This window comes from Sycon ciliatum, chromosome 1, assembly GCF_964019385.1.
Source record: "Sycon ciliatum chromosome 1, ocSycCili1.1, whole genome shotgun sequence".
Lineage (NCBI taxonomy): Eukaryota > Metazoa > Porifera > Calcarea > Leucosolenida > Sycettidae > Sycon > Sycon ciliatum.
The window spans coordinates 55,756,690-55,776,875 of NC_088643.1; the positions used below are offsets into that span (position 1 = coordinate 55,756,690).

The 20,186-nt window shown below is 48.9% G+C and overlaps 1 protein-coding gene and 2 long non-coding RNA genes across 4 annotated transcripts in view; all 3 read right to left on the reverse strand.

The window, feature by feature from the left end:
• LOC135804433 (uncharacterized) overlaps positions 1 to 13,414 on the reverse strand; it is a 26,942-nt gene extending 13,528 nt beyond the window's left edge. Inside the window, exons 1-6 of one of the 2 annotated variants that reach the window (XM_065318302.1) lie at positions 13,122 to 13,414; positions 11,527 to 11,570; positions 4,809 to 4,872; positions 4,286 to 4,456; positions 3,422 to 3,524; positions 2,896 to 3,005 (exon numbers count right to left, since the gene is read on the reverse strand). In XM_065318302.1, the coding sequence (XP_065174374.1) occupies positions 2,896 to 3,005; positions 3,422 to 3,524; positions 4,286 to 4,456; positions 4,809 to 4,872; positions 11,527 to 11,570; positions 13,122 to 13,158 (529 nt within the window). In that variant the 5' untranslated portion in view covers positions 13,159 to 13,414. The remainder of the gene's footprint in view (positions 1 to 2,895; positions 3,006 to 3,421; positions 3,525 to 4,285; positions 4,457 to 4,808; positions 4,873 to 11,526; positions 11,571 to 13,121) is intronic. The other variant, XM_065318303.1, reaches the window with a different exon arrangement.
• A 904-nt stretch (positions 13,415 to 14,318) lies between these two features.
• On the reverse strand, positions 14,319 to 16,440 carry LOC135804436 (uncharacterized). The gene is made up of 2 exons (XR_010551065.1): positions 16,067 to 16,440; positions 14,319 to 14,826 (listed from the first exon to the last, which is right to left on the reverse strand). It is a non-coding gene; the product is annotated as an uncharacterized LOC135804436 (long non-coding RNA).
• A 13-nt stretch (positions 16,441 to 16,453) lies between these two features.
• LOC135804435 (uncharacterized) lies at positions 16,454 to 19,786 on the reverse strand. The gene is made up of 4 exons (XR_010551064.1): positions 19,612 to 19,786; positions 18,758 to 18,880; positions 17,718 to 17,818; positions 16,454 to 16,828 (listed from the first exon to the last, which is right to left on the reverse strand). It is a non-coding gene; the product is annotated as an uncharacterized LOC135804435 (long non-coding RNA).
• Between the last annotated feature and the right edge of the window lie 400 nt (positions 19,787 to 20,186).

Here is a 20,186-nt window from a genome sequence, read left to right on the forward strand (position 1 = left end):
GAGTTGGGCATGGCTGAAGAGTTTGATCAGACGTTGGCAATTTTGCTCTTTGCCTATGACAACGGTCTACTGGATAAGGATAAGCTGCTTTTGCTGATCCTTGCGTTGGAGGGATGATTGCCAGTTGAACATCGAAAGGAGGAGACTCCCTCCGCGTCTTTGCATACGATCTTTGCCAGATGACGCTTGTATGCTCCGATTTAGATTTGTCAAGGCGGAGTTACACGAATCGTGCGATGCTTTGCGTATGCCTCAGACTATGAGAGGCGTCATTAGGATCACGTGGACAGGGATGGATGGTCTACTGGTTGTGTTGAGGCGATTGGCATTTCCTTGCCGATTGGTAGATCTGGCTGAGGAGTTTGGGCGGTACGAAGAAGATATAAGTCGGATATTTAATACGACACTGCTATGGATATGGAACCGGTGGAGTCACGTGATCGAAAACCCTTTCGACCAAGGATGCCTCACCCCAGCTACATTGCAGTCCTACAGCGACGCTATCCAACGGAAAACTGGTGTAGATATGCTCATCTGGGGATTCATTGACGGCACAGTCCGCCCCATGTGCCGTCCCGGGCATAATCAGCGCACATTTTACAACGGGCACAAGCGCGTCCATGCATTAAAATGTCAAGCAGTGACCACACCGGATGGACTAATCACCCATCTATTTGGCCATGTAGAAGGCCGCAGTCACGATGCAGGAGTCTTAGCAGAAAGCCATCTCCTGGAGACGCTTCAAAACAACATGCGCCTTCCCGATGGCCGGTGCTATGCACTGTACGGTGATCCAGCATATCCTTTCAGCCAATTTATCCAGAAGGGGTATCTTGGTGGGAATATAACTCCACAACAACGTGAGTTCAACACGGCCATGAATTCCGCGCGTCAAACGGTGGAGTGGGCATTTGGTGAAGTGAGCACCTACTGGGCGCTAATCAACAACTACAAGCAGCTGAAGCTTGGACTTAAGCCCATCGCATGGGGAGTAGGACGGTTGATCTTCTTCTCGACTTCTGGTGGTAGTTGAAGTAGTAGTTACTAGTTATTTAAACTAACTTTTCATCGTTCACAATGTCGTCTGACTATCACTCAGACTCCGAGGATTTCCAGCTGATAGTGTCGGATTCGCCGCCTTCAACGCCTCCGTGAAGGCCTTGGTTCGAGGACAAAACATCGTCTTCGGATGAGAGTCGTGCGGAGGAGCCGTTTCTGGTGTGTGACGACGATCTTTCCGCTTGCTCTGATGATGGTTCCGTACCTCGTCCACCCGCAGCTACGAAGAGAAGGATTGAAGTGTCTGATTCGTTGTCTGACTCGGATTCAAGTGAAACTGAAGCAGTTGAAACACAGTCTGTGGCTGCTGTACCCGCTGGCAAAAAGAAACGGCGTTGTGTGAGCTATCAAGCTGCCTGGGAGGAGAACCCTGTCCTGAAAGATTGGCTGACCAAATCAAAACGCGCGGATGGAAAAGCCTTCTGCAAAATATGCCAGAAAGACTTGGAGTTTGGGAATGGAGGAGCATATGACTTGGAGCGCCATGGAAAATCGGTGGCTCATCAGAAGCGAGCAGAGTCTGCGAAGACGCAACCCAGTCTTTCTGCTACAGTGTCACAGGCCTCTGCTATGTCGCAAGCGGTGACTGACGGTGAGCTGTCAATGGCCTTTTTCATTGCGGAACACAGACTTCCTTTCACGACGGCTGACCATTTGAGTCAACTGTTCGGAAAGGTATGCCCAGATTCGGCTATTGCACAGCGTATGAAAGCCGCCCGCACAAAAACTAGTGCAGCAGTCGAGGTGATTGTCAACACCTACCACAGCCAGCTTGTTACTTGGATGAAGGAAAATCCATTCTCTATTCTGGCTGACGAGTCTGCTGACATATTCGTGATGGAGCAAGTGGCATTCGCTGTCCGTATTTGCCGCAACGAGACGAAAACGTACCACTATGTAACCAAGACGGTCAGCGCCCCGAATGCCGACAACATCTTCAGTGCGCTAGCTGAGGCCTTTACGGAAGATGCCATACCGTGGGACAACGTGTTGTGCTTCTGCAGCGACGGGGCTAACGTCATGAGAGGCAGCAAAAACTCCATCCTGACACGTGTCCTTGCTGAGCAGCCATCAGCATATGCAATGTGCTGCCCATGCCATGTGTTGGCGTTGTGTGCCAGTTATGCGGTGACATCTTATGATGAGGATATGCTGCCACTGCTGGTGGACATAGCGTATCATTTTGAGACATAGCAGACTCAGCAGAGGACGTTCAGGTTGGTTGTAACTCTGAGTTTCATGCCGCTATCAGTTGTCTGATGATAGCCTAGCGGCATGAAACTCAGAGTTACAACCAACCTGAACGTCCTCTGCTGAGTCTGCTATGTACTACATATCCAGTGGTCCCTCTATAATCCAGCACCATTTGTGCCACGGAAAATCTGCTGGATTAGGGAAGGTGCTGGGTTAACAAATCGGATTTACTGCTGCAATGTGCATGAAGAGGACATTTTGGCCACTGAAAATTGTGCCGGTTTATCGAGGGTGCTGGATTAGAGAGGGACGACTGTACCAGTAATAGGAGTTTTCACTTTAACCCAGCAGTGATCAGCAGCAGCAGTGAGCAGCAACAGCACCATCATCGCCAGTAGCAGTAGCAGCAGCAGCAGCAGATCTCGCAATTCCCAATACATTGCATTTTGGCTGCCTGTTGCCGCTGCTATTCATTTTCCTTCTACAATGAGTTTACTGGCTGGTGCCGTGAAACCTCCCGAGTGTTTGCGCCCTCGATAATCCACTGTCATGCTTACAGTCATGATGTTACTGCATTTCAGTGAGTGGTGGTGAATGATAGCGGTATGCTGCTTTTCGGATCAGCACTGGATCAGCACTGACCTGATTGTGGCAACAGATTGTCAGGCAAGTCGAACACCTCGTGTGAGCTGTCTGAATCTGAAGATGATGATGCATACGCACTCGACACCAGTGATGCAGAAAAATCAGGCCTGGGGAAAGATGCAAGCAGAGTAAAGGTCTCTTGAACACTAGACACAAATAACAACATAGCTGTACACATCACAACCTAGCTGAAAACAGAACACTGCAGCACTAAATACTCGTAGCACCATCTATCCCGTTATCTATGCACAAAGCAAACGCCAATGTGCGGTACGGATGGTGGAGAGAGAGAGAGAGAGAGAGAGAGAGAGAGAGAGAGAGAGTGTGAGAGAGAGTGAGAGAGAGAGAGAGAGAGAGAGAGAGAGAGAGAGAGAGAGAGAGAGAGAGAGAGAGAGAGAGAGAGAGAGAGAGAGAGAGAGAGAGAGAGAGAGAGAGAGAGAGCAACAACGACAGCAGCAGGAAATAAAGAGAAAAAGCGGAAATGGATGCTCCAGGCAGTAAACAGAGAGACACTGACACTCACTTTTGCTTTTTCGGCCGAGCTGAAGGTACCGAGTACGAAACTTCCGCATCGCCACTCTTACGCTTCCGGCGTTTTCGCTTGCGTTTAGCAGGACGGGAATCTCCTGCAGAAAGCAGTACAGCATATAATGGAACGCATTGTGTAACACATGTAGGGTTCTAGCCAAAGGGTGGGGGGGGGGGGGAGAGCCCCCCCCCCCCCCCCCACTCTGATAGCGCACCACCCTACTAGTTTTTCAATTTTTTGTGTTCTTTCAGTTCACACAACGAAAATTTCGGCCACAAATCTATCGTGCCGGGTGCTCACTGCGCCTGCACGCTTCATTTTGTGTGACAAGGCAATGTAGTCGACCACGGAAAAATGGGTGAACTGTTCGTTTCCCTGCCCCCCCCCCCCCCCTTTTACCAGAGAAGCCAGGAAAAAATTGTAGGGGGGGGCGGGAGGAGGAGGTGGTGGGGGCAACAATTTGGGCAGGTGCAGGGTCAAAATCAGAAGATTGTGTAAATTCAAGATCCTCACCAAGAATGCTTGCAAAGAAGAGACTCCTACGATTTGTACCAAAATCTAGGAGTTCAGAGGTCACAGATGCGGAGCATCCCGTCATGACAGTTGATGGGAGTTGTACAAGTATACAGCTGCCGTGTGTCCACGGTGGGATGTCCGAGAACAATAATTCAACTCAATACAAGTCACGCTAGCAAGATGAGTAAACAACTAAAATGTACAGGTGCAGGAGTGATGGCAGGACATCACATGCAACACACACACACACACACACACACACACACACACACACACACACACACACGCACGCACGCACGCACGCACACGCACACACACACACACAGACTATAGCTCCCTCACCTGCAGCTTGTGCTGGGTGGAGCGTAGCAGCTGCATAGCCAGAGGCTACGGATTGAGCTGATCGTGCTGACGCAGTAGACGTATCACTGTGTGTTGTAGTTCCCTTACTACCCACTGCTGCTGTCGCCGATGCACTGATGATCTCGCCAAACACAGCACCATCGTCCTGACCTGTACCGCAGACAGACACAATGACTAACTTTGAACAGTGCAAGCAAAACCCATGCTGGGTGGGAGGACCAGTAGCAGCAGCAGCAGAATGACAGTGGTGGCAGCAGCAGCAGCTACAATGCAGGATTTTAAGAAGCATGTACACACACTCATACTCATACTCCTGTCCATCGTTGAAGCGATGATAGCGAACAAGCTATGTTACAATTTGTGCTGGGATTACACCATTCGACAGCTTGCAAGGCTGATGAATTCACCAACGTACACGCACACACACACACACACACACACACACACACACACACACACACACACACACATACACAACGCACATACATACTAATACACTGACCATGTTTCTGCCGAGCCGATGCGTAGTCTCCAGGATTGACTTCACCAGCAGCTAGACGATATGCCTGCCAGGGTACACCAGCAAGCAGTCAAAACTCAAATAATTAAAGTGACCAAGGAAAATGTTCAGCTCTGTTGCCCTACCCTGGCACCAATCCCGCACACCTTTGAACAAAAGTGGCATGTAAACTGTGGTAGTAGATACTATGTAGGTGTCACCTTTAGTACCCTGGTGTTAGTTATGTCACAATATGTACCTCGCACCTATTTACCTTATATTCGGTCTCTCTAGTATGTAACAGCAGTTCAGTCTTCAGGACAACATTGGCGCAGTGAACAAGCAGGACTCAAGATGGCAAGTTCTCTCGGCAGAGCCCCCAAGTTCCTTTCAAGTCTCTGAGGACACGAACCAAGCTGAGGAATTCGCCTTGTGGTTGGAAGACTTCGAAGCCTACCTTGACCTACAGAAGATCGACGCAGCCGCGCAGAAGAGGAAACTGCTGCTGAATATTGGCGGAATCGACCTCCGGCGGATCACCAAAGGCTTGGTTGTGACCACAGCTGAGGCAGAAGGGGATGTCCCACCTGACACGTACACTCCTCTGAAAACGGCCTTGGAGAAGTATTTCAAGCCTTCCATCAACCTGACAGCAGAACGGCACAGGTTTAGAGGTCGGAAGCAGAGGAATGGGGAGACTGTGACAGCCTATTTGTCAGCCCTTCGGGCTATGGCACAACAATGCAGCTTCGACAGCACCGATGTGGACACAATCGTGAATGGAGTCATCAGAGACCAGTTCATTGAAGGACTGCAGTCATCAGCTATAAGACGAGAACTCCTAGCGACCGCAGATCTGACGCTAACTGCGGCATCGGCAAAGGCAGTAGGAATGGAAGCATCTATACTGGACTCGCTACTGTACGAGCAGCCAGTAGCACCGACTCCGCAGCCGCTATCATCATCATCGACACCAATGGTAAACAGAGTCATGTCAGGAGAGGAGTCCAGGAAAGTGGCAGGAGCCTCGGCACAACCTCCTCGACATAAAAGGCGGAAAGGAGCGTGCAAGTATTGTGGGGGAGAACATACCCCGGGAAGATCCTTTTGCCCGGCAGGCCGGACTAGATGCCGGCACTGTGGGATAGTGGGCCACTTTCCTCAGGTCTGCCTCCGGAAAGACAGACTCAGCAATAAAATAGAGGAAGATACATTGGTGGTCGAAGACGAATTCGAAGAGGCTTATACCATGGAGCCTGCGGCAACGCTACGCGCAGCTCATGATCCCCGCTATTGGGTCGATGTGCGGGTTGATGGTAAGATAGTACACGGTCTGTTAGACACGGGTGCCACACGGACAATAATGCCCTGCACGGTCGTCCAGCCAGAGGAATTACCGGACAGACGACTCCGTGGATACGGTGGCCAGGAAGTCCACACACTTGGTACGGCGACCGCAACGTTTGAAGCAAATGGCAGATCGATAGCTTGTCGGTGCTTTGTGGTCTCACCCGGGAAATGTCCCCTCTTCGGACAGGACGTCATTCAGCAGTTACAATTGGTCACTGTCACCGTTGATGAGCCAGACATCAACACAGTGACTATGCGGCCGGTAGACATTGCCGACATCAACACAGTGACTATGCGGCCGGTAGACATCGCCGTGGACCCAAACGCCGTGCCTGTGGCGTCTGCCTGCCGACGACATGCTTTCAGCAGACCCTGTGATTTGAGGCGAGCGATCGCTCTCGCGCGCCATCGCGCGCCTTATTTTCTTGGAAGGTGCACTTTTTGTCGCGCGCCTGAAACTATTTTTGGCCGTTTTCGGAGTGCAGCGCAACTACTACTGTACTATGACTAGTACGAGTGTATGGTGTCAAGTGCACTCATCGATCCGTGCGCAGGCCGGGCACAGTTTGCCCGCTCGCGCTGTTATGAAACAGACTAGACAGTGAGTTAGTCATGTGTAGTGACATGCACAGTAGTCAGTACTGAGTAGGCAAGTAACTAGTTCACTGCACGTACACTGTGAGTGTGACACAGGCACTGCACTGGCATGGCGCCCAGCTAGCCTGGCATGACCTCGGGGCATTTCACACGTCTGGATGAATGATTGCGGCTTGAACTAGTCAGAGCTGTGCCGCGTATACGCGTAGATCTACCACCACTCATGAAACACTCCAGTTCAACGGGTTTTACGGACCCCTGCATGCAGCGCAGGGGTCCGTACAACCCTCTAAACTAGCGCCTGGCGGGTCCGAGTAGCAAGATAGACCGCAGTCTGACATAGACTAGTAGTTCTGGAAGTTCTGCTAGTGCATGCGTTGCAAGTAAATGCACCCAAATGGCGCTTTCGTCCTCTTACTCTTAGAATAAAAGGCCAATTGGTCAACTGGAGTTGATCATACCAGTTGTTTTCTTTCCTTGCGACATGATCCCTTGCTGGTGATCTCCTGCTGCTGCTAGCAGTAGAAATGTCGAAAGGGAACAGTGTGCAGTTGTCCACTTTCCTCAGCTGGAAAGTGGATGAGGACATAGGCTTCAACTCGGCGAAGAAGGAAGGTAAAGAGCTGGTCGTGAAAGTGTGGTGCAAGTCGTGTGCGAAGTATTCTGACGTTATCCGGAGCGACTCTATGGCTGAGAGGTCAAGCGAAGGTCGATGCGTTGAGGTTTGTGGAGGGATCGGACTACATGACGAAGCACGCTGTCACTCGACATTTGTCTGGACAGGTAAGTGGTCAATTCAATGTCGAAAGTAAAGTCGATCGGACTCGCGACCATTCTCCTTGTTTTCTTCGCTTGTTGTCATGTAGGCGCATAGCATCGGAGTGAGCCATGCGAAGCTATTGGGTGACACCGACAAATCATCGTCGACGTCTGCATCAGGGAGCAAGGCAACACAAGCGCCTCAGCAGCCATGCATCCACACAGCTATTCTAGTCCAAGCGGAGGACGCATACGAAAAGCTCTTCCACACTGCATATTTAATGGCAGTTCACGGCCAACCGCTGTCATCTTTCAAGACAATGGTGGAAATTCAGAAAGCATCCAGAATTTTTTCTCTAAAAAAATGATATCAATAATGTGCTGTGTTGTTGGAGTGAGAATTTTTGGATCACTCTCCTACAGCTCGCCTGACACAGGCGAGGAGAGCGATAGATCACTCGCCACCTATTTTCAAATCACAGGGTCTGTTTCAGCATCCGCGAGGAGGTCAAGGCAGAACTAAGTCGAATGTTGGAGGCTGGAATTATCGAACCAGTGAAAGAGGCGACTCCATGGATCTCACCGATAGTTCCTAGCCGCAAATCTAACGGCAAGCTTCGCTTGTGTATAGATTACAGTAAGTTGAACCAAAACATCATTCGGGAGAAGAGAGCCATGCCTACCGCTGAGGAAATAACAGCCCAAATCCACGGTGCAACGATTTTCTCGGTCTTGGACGCAGAGTCTGGATTCCACCAAATCCCGCTGTCATCCAGCTCACAGCCGTACACAACTTTCACGACGGAGGAAGGTTTGTTCCGATTCAAGCGGTTACCCTTCGGCATCTCATGCGCCCCGGAAATCTTCCAAAGGGTCATGTCTGACCTGCTCGCTGGTATCCCAGGAGTCTTCGTGTACGTAGACGATGTACTGGTCACCGGTGACAGCATCAAGCAACACGATGAACGACTGCAGCGAGTCCTAGAGCGACTACAAGCGGCACAGCTGAAATTGAACAACGACAAATGTCAGTGGAAGCAAAGTGAGGTTAGATACCTTGGCAGCATACTGAACGCCCAGGGCGTCAATCCTGACCCAGACAAAGTGAAGGCAATCCTAGACATGCCTCTGCCAGAATCTCAGTCGGATGTACGGCGATTCCTTGGTATGCTAACATACCTCGGAAAATTCATCCCTGGATTAGCGGACGCAACGGCACCGGTCAGGACATTGGCAAAACGCGAGCCATTCGTCGCAGACAACTCGCTCTGGATGGAGTTCAACACACTCAAAGAGGAGGCCGCGTCTAGATTGTTACGTCTGTCGTTCTTCGACGTCACGCCAACCAGGGAGACGGCCATTAGTGTGGATGCATCTCCATGTGGCCTGGGAGCTATACTGTGGCAGAAGGACAATCATGGCCGCTTTCAACCCGTGTCATGCGCTAGCAGAGCTCTCAAGGATCCCGAGACACGGTATTCGCAGCTCGAGAGAGAGATGCTGGCTGTGGTTTTCGGATTGGTAAAATTCCGCCAATTCGTACTGGGGCGACAAGTGATCGTATTCACTGACCACAAGCCTCTGGTGGCAATCGTAAAGAAGGAATTCGATCAGGTGCCAGCCCGAGTGCAGCGATGGCTGCTGGCAATCCTCCCATACGACTTTCAGTTGACCTATACGCCAGGAACGTCAATGATTTGTACTGACGCGCTATCGAGAGCCCCCTCCCAAGCAGTTGAAGCCAGTCCGGCAGAGGCCAGGTCAATGAAGGAGTATGTTGGCTTAATCCTGGGGGAAGCTCCAATCTCTTGCGAGGATGTCCGGCTAGCCACAGACACTGATGGTCAGCTAAGTCGAGTCAGGAACAGAGTGTTACAAGGCAAGTGGAATACATGCGATGGCAGCGACGAGGTATACTTTCGAATAAGGGACTCGTTGTCAGTGGTTGATGACATCGTCATGCATAACAATCGCATCGTCATACCCGGTACCTTGTATGACCAAGTCCTCCGTATCGCACACGAAGGCCATCCAGGACTCGACACGTTTCTGGACACGTTGCGACAAAGTGTATGGTGGCCGTCCATGAGCAAAGATGCCTCAGAATTCGCTAGGACATGCTCGACATGCTGGAAGAGGCAGCGGAATCCTCCACAACCCCTCCAACCGTCAGAAATCCTACCAGTCTGGTATCGGGTGGCGGTGGACCTCGTGGAGATCGAGGATCATCACTTCTTGTCGGTCATCGACTACGGATCCCGATATCCCGAGTTGCTCTTGCTATCCAGCACCACGTCGAGAGTCATAATACAAGCATTGTCGGAAGTATTCGCAAGACATGGTCTACCGGTGGAGCTAGTTAGCGACAATGGGCCACAGCTGGTGTCGGACGAAACAGAAACTTTTCTCCGGAAAGCAGGAGTCAAGCATATCAAGTCGAGCCCGCGGTATCCATGCTCCAACGGAATGGTGGAGAGATTCCATGGCGTCGTGCGCAGGCGCTTGAGTGGGATGCCTTCATCACTACCTCTGAGACAGCGACTCCAGCAAGCGCTATTCGGCATTCGTACATCCGTGAATCGGATGATTGGGACATCACCAGGAGAAGCATTCTTTGGACGGGCCCTTCGAGGACGATTGCCGAATCTAGCTAACGGTCAAATCATCAACCGGGAGAAGCAAATTGACCAAAAAATGCGAATGGCCCATCAACACGATCAGAAGAGAGGCGTGCGGGAGCTCCCTGCTCTCGAGCCAGGCAGTAAAGTGGTACTGCAAGACGGATATAGTCAACCGGCCAAGGAATGGTGTGTCGTACGACAGGAAGGCCGTCAAGTGGTGGTGGAAGACGGTGTGCGCACGGCCATAAGAAACCGCCGGCAAGTCAGGGAGACTATCCCGCCATCAGCAACTGAGGCGACCACCGAGCGGAGCCGTAGCCCTGGGTCTGACAAAGATGCTGCAGGCACAACGGAAGAAGAAGCCCGAGCCGACAACAACCAGCCACAGCTGCCTCGACGTTCTAGCAGAGTGAGCATGCCTGTGGAGCGGCTGGGATACGATTGAAACAATTTTACTATAATAGCATGGCATCCTTAGTAGCCGGAGTAGTGACAATAGCAGCATTCATTCTATCAAAGTTATGAGCAAGAATAGACAGCAGTAATATCCTCTCGTTGCTAGAGTGTTTGGGTTGATCATTCTTTTCAACTTCTTGTTGCTAAAGTGTTGGGTTAATCATTCGATTCAGCAAGATATATGATCATTCGAAATTGATTTACTCGGTTGTTTTATAAAATATATTGCGTTGCCCATTTCATTCGGTTGCTAGCTTTTTACTAAAGCATTGGAGTAATGTGGTAGTAGATACTATGTAGGTGTCACCTTTAGTACCCTGGTGTTAGTTATGTCACAATATGTACCTCGCACCTATTTACCTTATATTCGGTCTCTCTAGTATGTAACAGCAGTTCAGTCTTCAGGACAACATGTAAACCAAGTACACTGGTCATTGCCGATGTCATGACCCATATTTTATCAAATTTTGAATGATAGACTTGTCCGACAACTTCCTAAATCGACGGAAAAGATCAGTTCCATAGATAATTTTTGTAGTCATGTCAAGAAAGGAAATTCGGGTGAGGGGGGGGGGGGGGGGGGTACTAACACATCCCGGGTCCTGCACATGTATGTCTAAACAAACACAAGTGGAAGATGACGTAGGCAGTAGCAACTCTTTATTAACTTCACCCAAGTGGCAAGTTTCCATGCCTGATTGCGAGCAAGTCACTGTGTGCAGTGCGGCAGTATAAGGTGCTGAATCAGCTCCATGATCTCCAGCTACTGAGTATGAGGTAGCACGGGATGGCCACAGCCAGAAGACCAGTTCCTATCCGGTGAACTACTGAAGAAACAAACAACTCGTGTACTCTGGCATACAGCTGTACATCGCACTGCTTTGTTGCACTTGTATCGAGTTTCGAAATTAGTAAGGCAATGCGTTCTCCAAACATACTTGCAAATTGGTCAGGAAAGTGTCAATTTTGAAGTCCTTGCCATCTGTGGTGAACAAAAAGAAGTCATGCGCATGATTGCTCATTGATCAGTGATGTTCGGGGGCTGTGTGTGTGTGTGGGGGGGGGTTGTATCGTTACCGACTCTCATCCCGTGATATTCTAGTGGAAACAACGGAGCACTCTGACTCAGTGTCTGCCTGTGAACCAGGGACACGTGTATAGTGAGTTGGAATATCATGCAATCACACAGTTACTAAAATGTCCAGTACTTATGCACTGCACTGTCTGTAGCTACGAAATGCCATTACCATTGATCCCCATGCACTGGTATTGATGGCACTGGTACTTCCTCCCGGTTTTCATGCTCTTCACACTGAAGTATTCAAGGATAAAATGTGTTTATTCTCACTTCATTTCTCTTTATTACCGTACTGGCAATATATGTTGCCGCGTAACGCGTAACGCAGGGGGGTGCGGCGTAACGCGCGACCAGGCTAGTGCGACAAATTTTCGTTGACTTCGTAACGCGCGTCCGGCGGGGTGCGGCGATCTTTTCATTGCAGTTTGCACTGCAAAAAAAGGCTGAAAACTGTGAAAGCACGTGCACCGCGTGGTGAAAAGTTCAAAACTGGACGCAGCAGGAAGTCCTGACACTCGAAGGCGCATCATTCAGTGGTTGGCGATCTCAATGGTTTCTTCTTTCCCGAGGTCGTTTTGCGAAGAAGAGCGATGTGTTTACCAGTTTCCTTGTGACAATGCAGAAGTCTCTATTCGCCTTCGGCGTGAAGAAAATCACGCCCAAGGAAAGTGAAAAAGGAAAGGATGAGGAGAGAAAGGAGACGAAAAACAGGATTGCTGCTGATCGTGCAAAGAAAGTTTTAGTGAAGCAGAAGAAAGTTCGTGAGCAAACGAGAAAGCGTGTTCGTCGGCACCGCCAAAATGATGCGGCAATAGAAAAATAGTGATGCAGCAATAGCAAAAAAAGGACTGCGGCAATATAGAAACCTGTGTAACGGCTCCTGTGCGACCTTGCATGTAACGCCCTGCGTGCGGCAAACATGTGCCAATGTAACGCTTCATGGCCTCACTGCGGCAACATATATTGCCAGTACGGTAGTACCTTTCTTGAATGTTTTTCATTAGTACAGTCGTCCCTCTCTAATCCGGCACTTTATAATCCAGCACCCTCGATAAACCAGCACAATTTTCAGTAGCCAAAATGTCCTCTTCATGCACATTGCAGCAGTAAATCAGATTTGTTAATCCAGCACCCTCCCTAATCCAGCAGATTTTCGTGGCACAAATGGTGCCGGATTATAGAGGGACCACTGTACAACGTAGCTTCGTCTTCCTGAGGAGTGTTATGCGAAAACTAGTTCGAAGTATTCTTTTTCATCATTTCTTCCATATCACGTTTGTTTCTCCTTCCCTGTTCTCCACTGCCATCGTATCCACTCGTTGTGAACACAATAAAGCCTTTGTGAAATGATTGTTCAGCTCGTTCTGTTTATCGCAATTCTAAAATGTGTTCTCCTTTTCATTTATTAGTAATGATCTGTGAGAAAGCAATGCACATCAACATGATTGTACTTACATTGATATGCCCTGGTTTTCATGTGAGACTCCGCCATTACGAAATCCCAACGCTCAGTGCCTCATAGACCTCACCGAATCCGCCACAGCAGATCTAGCACATCCAGCACAATATGATTGTTCTTCCACACACGTAATGATTTCAAAGAACCAAAATAATTAAAAGTGAAGACATTCCATCAACATTGAAATCAAGGTGCAACCAACTCTGTTTGAATGAGAGAATCATGTGCACACGTGCGCATGACGTGTACAGCATCTAGCAGTATAGCATGATAGTACTCAGTCGACACCGACGACACGTCATGCATGCGTCACCGTCGACTCACCGAGTCACCGCGTACCGACTCACCAAGGTGACATCATGCCGCTCTCGCGATTATTTTGCCTGGGGAGTGCAGGCGATGCGCCGTTTTGCGAAAAGTCGACGTTTAGAGGTAGTTTTATTATCCCAAATGCCAAAGCGCGGGAAAATTCAAATGCAAACAGCTGCATTTTGGAGACGTATTTTTTATCGACAGTCGGGCAGTCAATGCCAATTTTCTCAAGAAGAAGAGTATTCAGAGGCATTGTTGTGCATTTTCCGTTGATACTATACGTGTGCCCTAGTGTTTGCATGAGCGAGGGCGGTGGTTTTGCTAAACCGTTCGCATGGCGGGCGGGTTTGTAAGAAGAAAGGCTTCAGCCATTGACGAGCGACGAGAAACCTGTCATTTCGTGCCATTTGAGTTAGCAGTAGCACCGGACAATACTGACACATGTCTGCGGCAGCAAACATAGTGTACTAACGGATCAAAAACAGCCACAATGTGTGTCACTGCGGAAACGGGCTGTAGAGGTGCATTTGCAAAGCTGCTGATTTTCATCGTCTTTCCATGCACAGGGTACGTATCATGCCCTTGGCATAGGCCAAAGCACGAAAGCTTTAGCTGGACACCACCCACAATCTCCACGTGGGTCCCAGTGTACCTGCTGCTGCCGATGAGAACCGCCCTATAAGCGGTTTACCCACCCATGTGTCCTCAATACGACTGAGAATACATCAGAAGTACGCCATAAGCATTGGAAACCTGTACAGTTGAATCCAATTTCGACCAGAATTGTCGTCGGGGGGTTTTAATCCCTCGCACGATAGCCCTTCCGATTACTCTCGATATCTCATATCACACGGACGCCACACTCAGAGAACAGATTATCGTTCATGCTCCAAAGAGAGTCTCAAGAAGAAGGCACACAAAACAATCAGGATGCGCACGATAAGCATGCACGCATGCGCAACCTGCACGTGCCAAAAGGGGCACACACGTGCCAAAAGGGCAGGGACAACATATTTCCACACGAAAAAAAATGCATCCTCTCCTGAGGATGGGAGAGAAAAAAAAAACGAGAAGACAGACAGGAGAAGAAGAAATCAAATGTGAACAACATACACATGCAGATACGCAGGGCCAAAACAGTAGGATACATTAGTAACTCCGGACAACGGGGGAAAAGCCAAAGCAAAGGGGTGGAAAGAAAACAGACTGGGCCCACCCATAGAGGGAACCGCCATCTTTCAGGCGTGGGCCCCCGGAAAACAACCACCTCGCCCTGGTGCGAAGCCAAGGCAAACCGACGGTACGGCGAAGACCGCGGCAGCTGAACCGGGTGACCAGTCATCTGACAGCCCAGGAGTTGTCCGGAAAACCATCACGCAGCCGATGGGGCTACGAAAACTCACAGATACACACACAGAAAGAAAGAAACAAGGACTGACGCAAACATCTCAGCAATACTAGGAGCCAAAATTCAGACAAGAAAAACCACAAGAAGGAATGGCAGAACAGCAACGTTGAACACGCCTACGGATACAGGGGCAGTCCATCCATGAGGACACCAGATAGCACACAAACAAATCGGTCACCAATACGCAAACAAAAATTAACATAGAAAAACCACAGGGCGCTACCCTGAATAACCACAGGCCTCTAACCTGAAAAAACCACAGGTCTCTAACCTGAAAAAAACCCACAGGGATTGAACCTGAATATCACGCGTGAAACACAACCGCTCACGAAACACAAAAAAACACCGTCCTGAACCCTACTGGGACGCACAAAGGCCAGCCAGCAAAACACGGAAACCGAACACCCGCAAGGCGAACCGATACAAATAAGCGCTGGATCCCACCAGCCCACCAGGCAGACCGTGGCTCACCATGATCGGACGCCCCCCTAGGTGAAATGAAGAGACCCACGTGCCAAAACACAAATACCAAACAACACACTCACAGAAATATTGCCACCCGGACCGTCAACGAGAATCTCAGAAGCATGTTACACCACTGGGCGTCAGCCATTCCACATGAGCGGGACAACCAGGCGGAGCACTAAAACGCTCGACACAAAACATGATTACTAGTAAAACGAAAAAGAAAGCACTTGTACTTGAAACTGGAAACGACGGAGTGCCACCACATCGAGTAAATCGATGGGGACATCTACCAAACTGAAACAAATCGGACGACACAGGATCGGAGCAGTCCGACGACACCGAAACGACGTGCACCAGTGCACAACACAGGGCGAGTAAGCAAACACGAGCAAAGCTACCCATGCTGACTACCATGATGACGTACCAAGCAACACGATGAGCATGCACGACAGCACGGACAACAAACTTTCAAGTCAGAAGGTGTGAAACACAGTGCACACGACCACTCGAACAGCCAGAGGCCGGAGGGCGACAATGTACACTGGTTCAAAACACCGCACACACAACGTGGGCCACAATCATGTACTAACAAGAGCGAGGCTCGAACGAGGTACTTGTACACAAGAGAACAACCCGGGACTTCAATGCCACGAAGCGAAACAATTATTTTGAAAATCCCAAATCGAAGACTAGTACCAGGAGAACTACGTACAAGGTACCAAACATTACGCAGGGCAGACAAAGCAGGCTCACCTGAGTAGGAGCTCCGACGTCAGGGTTGAGCAGATGGAGCAAAGCGGAGCCATGGCGAGGATGCGTGGAGAAGGCAAGATTTGAAGCCACGGCGAAAACGAAAACGATCTCAGGGTCGTGGGGAACGATGCCACTAGCTGGGCGCCAATTGTCGTCGGGGGGTTTTAATCCCTCGCACGATAGCCCTTCCGATTACTCTCGATATCTCATATCACACGGACGCCACACTCAGAGAACAGATTATCGTTCATGCTCCAAAGAGAGTCTCAAGAAGAAGGCACACAAAACAATCAGGATGCGCACGATAAGCATGCACGCATGCGCAACCTGCACGTGCCAAAAGGGGCACACACGTGCCAAAAGGGCAGGGACAACAGAATGACTGTATTGGTTGGAAATGCATTGCACCATTCCACTGAAACGTTAACACACAAGAACAGGAAAAGGATGTAACAGAAAACGAAAGAATGTAACACAAAAGATAATCCCAAACCAGCGGAAAAAAAGAACGTGGGAAGAAAAGCACTGGCTGGTGTAGGAAGCAAATACTGCAAATACTAGGCTAAACGGGAAGTACCAAATTATGTGGTTGTTGAGCATCTCAGAGTCGACAAAGGGATAACGGAATGAGAGAGACCGACTATTTTTTGTCAAAACTGTCACAAGCCAGCAGCTGGTGATTGTTGAGGAAGGCAGTTACACCACACTGACCGACACCACTGCTGTGGGTAATGATTACGTGCATCGATCATTGTGCAGCACCTGGCAGCAATAAACCAGACAAAGCAGTACAATACCATGCAGAAGATGAAATGCTTGACGGAGTATAAGTAGTAGCAGACAAACTGTTACACAATGGAGCAACATTATTTGCTATTAAAATGGCATAAATACATTATTACTTTGACGAATACCCGACACATAACATTCCCGCTACAAGCATTACTAACTCTACTGTCCCTGATGCAGGAGGGACTAGTGGCACACATTCCTACTGCATACCCCAAAGCTAAGAAAGGTGGCATCATGCTCATGTGAGCCGTTTGGGTACCACCCAAGCTCTGCACCAGGCTCTGTCCAGGTGCCTACACACAACCCTGGAGGACGAATGCAACCCCAAAACACGATGTAGTAAAGGGTAAGTCTATGGCCACAGCTGTCAAAGTTATCCACCAAATTGACCTACAGCAGGCCAATGTACAGTGGAGGAGAGTACCGAGAAACTAAGAATAAAGGACTTATTGCCTGTTTGTCAGACTATCCACCCCAAGCTATGGTCATGAGGGTGGACAATATTGGATGGTGACAATTCCACCTCGCTCTCGTTTTCTCCCCTGGAATGAAGCTTCACACACATACCTGTAGTACCTGTGGTGTCTACAAGTAGTATAAACGGTCCTTCACTTACTCCACTGCTTTGTATAACAGCCTGTCTTATGCAGAAGCCTGTTCTGAACACAAGCCTGAGTTCCAAGATAGGCAATTAGCACAATAGTGTGGATTTTGCATCGGCAACCATAAAAAGTTTGGTTTGACTCCAAACATAATGCAACATAATGTAAATAGAGGCCTAGCCACCACACCGGCTTCTACAGAAATACGCCTGGCTTTCATAAACGACATTACAGTAAGTCATCCAGTTCGCACTCACCCACTTCAGTTGGTGCTTGCAGACGTGTTAGACACATACAGCCAGTCAAGTACACTTGCAGGGATCTTTTCTCAATGGGGAGTAACGGCTGGCCATAATACCTACAATACATACAGAATGACAATGGTGAACATAGCAAAAGGGAAAGGCATTCAAGACCTGCAGCTCCATGTATACATGCCGAGTGTAAGCGTGGTGTCTGTGGACAAAATCGACAAAGAGGTACCCTGGCAACAAAATGTAGTGCCAGGATGCCAGCAGAAGGCTGCGTGGCACACCAGTCCAACATGTAAATCAACTACCATCCAGTTGTCACATTAGAGCCCAATTGTTGAAGTTCCACGGCCATTTGCCTGCCACATGCCAATCACAAGCACTGAGGAAGAAACTGAGACAAAGCGACGTCGAAGCAAAACACTAACACAGACAGGCGGGTTCCCCACACAGTGAAACTTCAGTATGAAGTACTAGTAGTACCAAGAGTCCATGACGTCAAGAGTATGCGACTGCACGTGGGTTCTGGCACTGCGCTCGGCCCACATTACGTATCCACGAACTGGGGAATCAGCCCATAGTCCGCAAATCAGAGTTGCACGCTTGTGGGTTGTGGGGTTGGGTTATGCAGACACCTGACAGTATGGATATACATGTAACATACTACGGGATATAAAGTACTTGTACTATTATGCAGAACCTTGCACCATGCAATACGCTATATCGGTACAGACCAATTTGAAAGGTATTGGAGGTTTGCTATACAGTGTACTGAAGTATCACTGCGATGCTGAATTGCCAATACATGTACATACATGTAGTGGAACATGAAGCTGTACAACCAGTTGACGTGTATTTGTGACGAAATCACACTACGACTGCAAGACTCAAAATGTGAACAAACATGTAATTTGATGGGGATCTTTCACCGAGGAGTCAGGTGATGGCGGTGCCGTAAAACCTACACGTGGAATTCAGCTGAACTGGAATTGTTGTCTCTGGAGTATTGCTTAATTTAAGCAACAAATCTACTATCAACTACCCACCTCTTCAAGGTAGGGATGGTGAAGAACCAATGACCTAGTCATGGTGTGGGGCTCTGACAAACATCTTGCAGCAGTCAGACAGCCTGTCACAGGCCTGACAAAAGGCTGTGGGTGCAAGTCCGGCTGCAGGATCATACAATGCGAGTGCAAAAAGGCAAATCTGTTATGCAGGCCAGGGCTAAAATGCCACACTTTCAACAACACCTCCGCGAGGGAAGAATCCAACAGTTCCAGTAAGCAAAAAGTTGTTTAATTTGAGGAGACTGAAAAGCAAGAAACCAGCAACGAATTGGACCAAGATTGAGTCAATGTGCACACAGATGATGCGTGCGTGTTATTGTTTACTGGAATTATGGTGTATATGCTAGAAACATGGAATGCACTACGAACTCTGACCTGAAATACACAAATATACACATTTGCCTGAGTTTCAATGAGCATGGATAGATGTGGAACACAATACTTCCACTGGAAATGGTGATATACCGGGAACACAATCCATCTGCTGCTAGATGGGCGAGAAACTATTGTAACCTGGGATATATTGAAACTTAGGTGTGATGAAATGTCACTTTCGTGGATTTTACACGTATTACAAAAAAATCTTTCATTTCGTGCCATTTGAGTTAGCAGTAGGTCTGGACATAGACATGACCAAATCTTTACACAGGTTGGTTGGGACTATCTTTCTGCTATCTCGGATATTGTGTAAGATTTGATGGAGTCCATTACTGGCTGAATACCAAAGAAGGGAGGAAATTTCTACGACTGTACTGTAAGAAAACGACGACACGAAACTTCCCAATGGCTCAATAGCTGACCCCAAAAATATTACGGATTACTTTAGTACTTACTCAAGTCACATCGAATTCCTTATCGGCGGGCTCCAGGCTGTGAAACGCCTCCAGTGGGTCTGAAAGTTCGACAACGTCAGCCATTACTTCTTCACGGAATCGTCATCTTCACCTCTGCACAAAATGAGCTGACCGGGATAATAAAAAACGGCTTTTTTTCGCTCTGGCGCATCGACTGAGTGGGGACTCCTCCTAGTCCGTGGGCCAAACCTGAAAAAAGGCCTCCTAGAAAAATCTCGTTCCGACTTTTGGGCACCGCAATTTTATTGGCCACGTCTACTCTACAATACCTTACTGAGCAGGATTCCGGTTGTTGTCACTCTGACAACTTTCTGAAAGGTATCCAAAAATCGGCTTTTCCATGTTGAAAATTTCTCTCTCGGCGGCCATTGTTTTGTATGCATTCATGCATGCGCGTTGTGTGTGGTGCTGTGAAATGTGATTATGCACCAGAATACACGAAAGTACACGAATTCAGTGTTACCTGTCATGTCAAGTCGTGATCTGGTACGATCTGGTACACTGCACACTCTCTGCAGGCGTGCACCCGGACCCACTAACTCTCTGCACTGCAG